General features: G+C 42.1%; 1 protein-coding gene across 1 annotated transcript; it reads right to left on the bottom strand.

Annotated features, from left to right (window-relative positions):
* Positions 1–5: 5 nt before the first annotated feature.
* Positions 6–3,831, bottom strand: LOC124232559 (myosin-2-like; the record flags this gene model as incomplete). Its single annotated transcript, XM_046649516.1, has 8 exons — positions 6–62; positions 231–355; positions 454–619; positions 698–881; positions 1,580–1,776; positions 1,918–2,036; positions 2,731–2,857; positions 3,745–3,831. Coding segments are annotated over 8 exons (1,062 nt in total), but the record flags the coding sequence as incomplete, so codon positions are not given.
* Between the last annotated feature and the right edge of the window lie 3 nt (positions 3,832–3,834).

The raw sequence follows: 3,834 nt of genomic DNA, 5'->3' as shown, positions 1-3,834 counted from the left end.
TTGACTTGGTTCAACTCCAGCTGGATGCGCAGGATCTTTCCCTCTTCGTGTTCAAGAGATGCCTTAAGGACAGCAAGAGGTCACATTAGCAGGGAATGGAGGCATTTGGAAGTTTTTCTGCACTTTCCCTTTCACTAATTTTGTGCTGTTTATCTTATTAGTCAATCTATGTAGATGGGCCTCATTCTTTTCTGAATTTATTTGTTTATAATGTATAATTTGACCAGTACCTCTGCTTCCTCTAAAGCAGCCTGCAGTTCAGACTTTTCTTGTTCCACTTGCTTCTTTATTTTCTCTAGTTCATGGATACGTTTCCCTCCTTCTGCAATCTGCTCCGTGAGGTCAGAAATCTCCTCTGTTGTTTGGGTAAAAGACAGATAGAGATTTGCTCAGAGAACATAAGAGAAAGGTTCCTTGAGAGCATGAATGTTACTGAAAGTAAAAGGGACTCACGCTGTAAGTTTTTGTTCTCTCGTTTCAAAGTTTCTAGCTGGTCCAAGGATTCCTCGTAGGCATTCTTCATCTTGAACAGCTCGGTGCCAAGAGAACGGGCCTCCTTCTGGGAGGCCTCAAGCTCAGCATGGGTTTCCTCATACTTCTGTTTCCATTCTGCCAGGATCTGAAAAACCAAGAGTGGTTATCCGCTGTAAAGGGTAGAGGAAGACAGTTAGAGAGCGGAGGCTGCTACAGAAGTTACCTTATCGAAGTTCCTTTGCTTTTTGTCCAGGGCTGCACAGGCAGCGTTGGTTCTCTCAACATCCAGCATGAGGTCCTCGACCTCATTCTGTAACCGCTGCTTGGTTTTCTCAAGGGATGCACATTTGGCATTGACGGCTTCTACGTGTTCCTCAGCAGCCTGCAGCCGCTGGGCCAGCTTCTTCCTGGAAGATTATATGTTTGTAGAGAGAAGTGAACCAAAACAAGGATTATGAACTATTACCACACTGAAAAGTATTGGAAACTTCAAAATACTATCCATTCATTCATTCAGCAAATGTTGATGAGCTCCTTTTATGAACCAGACATGGCTATGAACAGGACGAAACAGGGCCCTGCCTCATGAAGCTTCCAAACAGGTGAGAGAGAGAAACAATAAGCAAGTGAGAAAATGCATAATAACATATTGCGGATGTAAGTGCAATGAAGAAAAATAAAATGGAGTGAGGTGTGGGCAACTACTCTAGATATTCAGGGAAGGCCTTTCTCAGGAGGTAAACATTGGAGTCAAGATCTAAAAGAAGTCAGAGAGTGAGCTAGAGGGAGATCTGGGGGACAGTATTCCAGACGAGGGGCCAGCGAGTACAAAACCCTGAAGCAGGAGTAAGCTTGGTGCACTTGACAAACAGCAATAAGCCCTAATTAGCTGGATAATCGTTGGTTATTCTTCGTAACAAGATTTTCAGCTAGGAGGGCGGGGATCATGTGCACTTTATTCATGTCTTATTCTCGGGACTGATAGTGCCTGCCGAATAGAAGTGAATTAATGTTTTTGGGCTAATTCACTGAACCTTCAAAGGCTGTATCTTTCTGATTCAATGTGCAAAGTTTTCTGCACGTTCTCTCATCTCTCTGCACATACTTGGCCTCCTCCAGCTCCTCCGTGCGCTGGATGGCGTCCGTCTCGTACTTGGTCCTCCACTGGGCAACCTCGCTGTTGGCCTTGGACAGCGCCCTCTGCAGCTCGGCCTTGGATTCCTGCTCCTCCTCATACTGTTCCCGCAGCAGGTCACAGTCGTGGCGGGAGGACTGCAGGGCGTGGGCCAGGGCGTTCTTGGCCTGTGGAGATAGTTACACCTTCATTTTACTGGATACTTCAATGTTTAATTCTTCAGTTTCAAGACTCTTTAAAAGTTGGTGTAGTGGACTCCAATTAGGGTCAGGTCGTGGGAAAAAAATGAGTTTTATAGTAACAGTTACCTTTATCTCCTCTTCAAGTTGTCTCTTTAATTCCTCAATCTGCTGAGTAAATGCTTGTTTGCCCCTTGATAACTGAGACACCAGAGCTTCTTTTTCATCTAGTTGACGTGAAAATTCACCTGATAGGCAAAAGAAATAGCAGCATTTTTTTAAAGTTAAGGAAAAACTTTGCAAGCCCCTATTAGAAATAAATTTCAACTCTTAACATCTCTCCCCCCAATTGAGGGCTCAGATGATTGAATTCTCTATTAATATCTTCATGCTTAATGTCAAATTTCTGATTTTTATGGTGAAATTATATATTAATCTGAATGAATAAATACAGCTTACATTCTTTTTGTTTTCTCCATAACTAATTCTTTCAGAGTTGTATGATATTGTGCAAAACCTGAGGAGTGTCAAAGAAGGGAGCGACAGTGGTTAATGCTACCTAGTCCCAGTTTCATAAAACTTGTGAGAGAATGGCTTGCCCACTGCCCTCTTCAGGAATTTGGTTCACTCTGGCATGGATGAAAAGAAGCTTGGTCTAGAGCAGAAGCCCTGGACCCATGCTGGTGTGACTCCTAATCCAAGCATCCCCTCAGTGTGGCCAACTACTCAAGGGCTCTCTGGAGTACAGCTTGATCCGGTCCTATTGAAGTCTTTATCTCCAACGTTGTGCCCAAATGACCTTGCAAGTAGGTTGAGAGTCTGAGCTGTTCAGTAAATCAGACGTGTCCTCAGTGACTTTTTAGTAGGCTCTCTCATCACAAATCACTTGTTTTGAACCACATCATCTCCACTCTTAGGCACCATAAAAGAGGAGAGAGTTACCAGCTTCCGTCTGCAAGCGTCCCCTCTGGGCTGTCAGGTCATTGATCAGTCGCTGCTGCTCCTCTTCCTTCGATTTCAGCTCACTCACTTGGTCCTCCAGTGTGCGGCACATTTTCTCCAGGTTTCCCTACATGAGAAAAAGTGAAAGAAGTCAATGAAGACGTTTTAATCTAATTTTGCTATAGCTACAATTTCTTCTCAAACAAAAAATTTATTTTGACATATAAAATCAAATTCTCATATATAATATGTATATATTTAGAAATTTTTTTATATTTATGATTACTGTTCTAAGTTGAAAATACTGTACATTGGGATTTAAAAAAAGCTAATTGCGGGGCCGTCCCCAGGGCCGAGTGGTTAAGTTCGTGGGCTCTGCTTCAGCAGCCCAGGGTTTCCCTGGTTTGGATCCTGGGCGTGGACATGGCACCACTCATCAAGCCATGCTGGGGCAGCATTCCGCATGCTACAACCAGAAGGACCCACAACTAAAAATATACAACTATGTACTGGGATGCTTTGGGGAGAAAAAGGAAAAATAAAATCTTTAAAAAAAAAAAGCTAATCGTGGAGCTCTATTCAATATTAATAAAAAAATTTAAAGATTATGTTCTGAATTTAAGATTTTCTAAGAAGTGTATAGTACATTTCCTAAAAGGATGTTCATAAATACTTCATTGCTTTTATGTACAAAGAAACACTGCTGATTGGATAATTGAGAATATTGGAGAGCTGTTTTCTCCAAATGGAGACCGCGAGAACACAGATGACTTATGTTCAAAAGCTGGTTCTGTCATTCATTAATGGGGTGATGGGGCTGATGTGCTTAACTTCTTTGAATTTCAATTTCTTCATACGTTAAGTGGAAATAATACAAGTACTAATATCTTTCTTGCTTACCTCTTGGATTACTGCAAAGAACAAATGACATACTGTGTGTAAAGTACCCTGTGCGAACTATGATGTGTACGTAAAAGATTATTGTTGTTGATAATTTCCCAGACTCTCTAGTACCTTGGCTTTAGAGACTGTTTCTACATTACTAGCCAGGTCGTCGATCTCCATCTTCATTTCGCTCTTCTCCTTCTCCAGTTTCTGCTTGAC

Source organism: Equus quagga, unplaced genomic scaffold (assembly GCF_021613505.1).
Source record: "Equus quagga isolate Etosha38 unplaced genomic scaffold, UCLA_HA_Equagga_1.0 HiC_scaffold_7611_RagTag, whole genome shotgun sequence".
Taxonomy (NCBI): domain Eukaryota; kingdom Metazoa; phylum Chordata; class Mammalia; order Perissodactyla; family Equidae; genus Equus; species Equus quagga.
The sequence above is the reverse complement of the archived record's forward strand: the minus strand, read 5'-3'. Positions and strand labels throughout refer to the sequence as shown.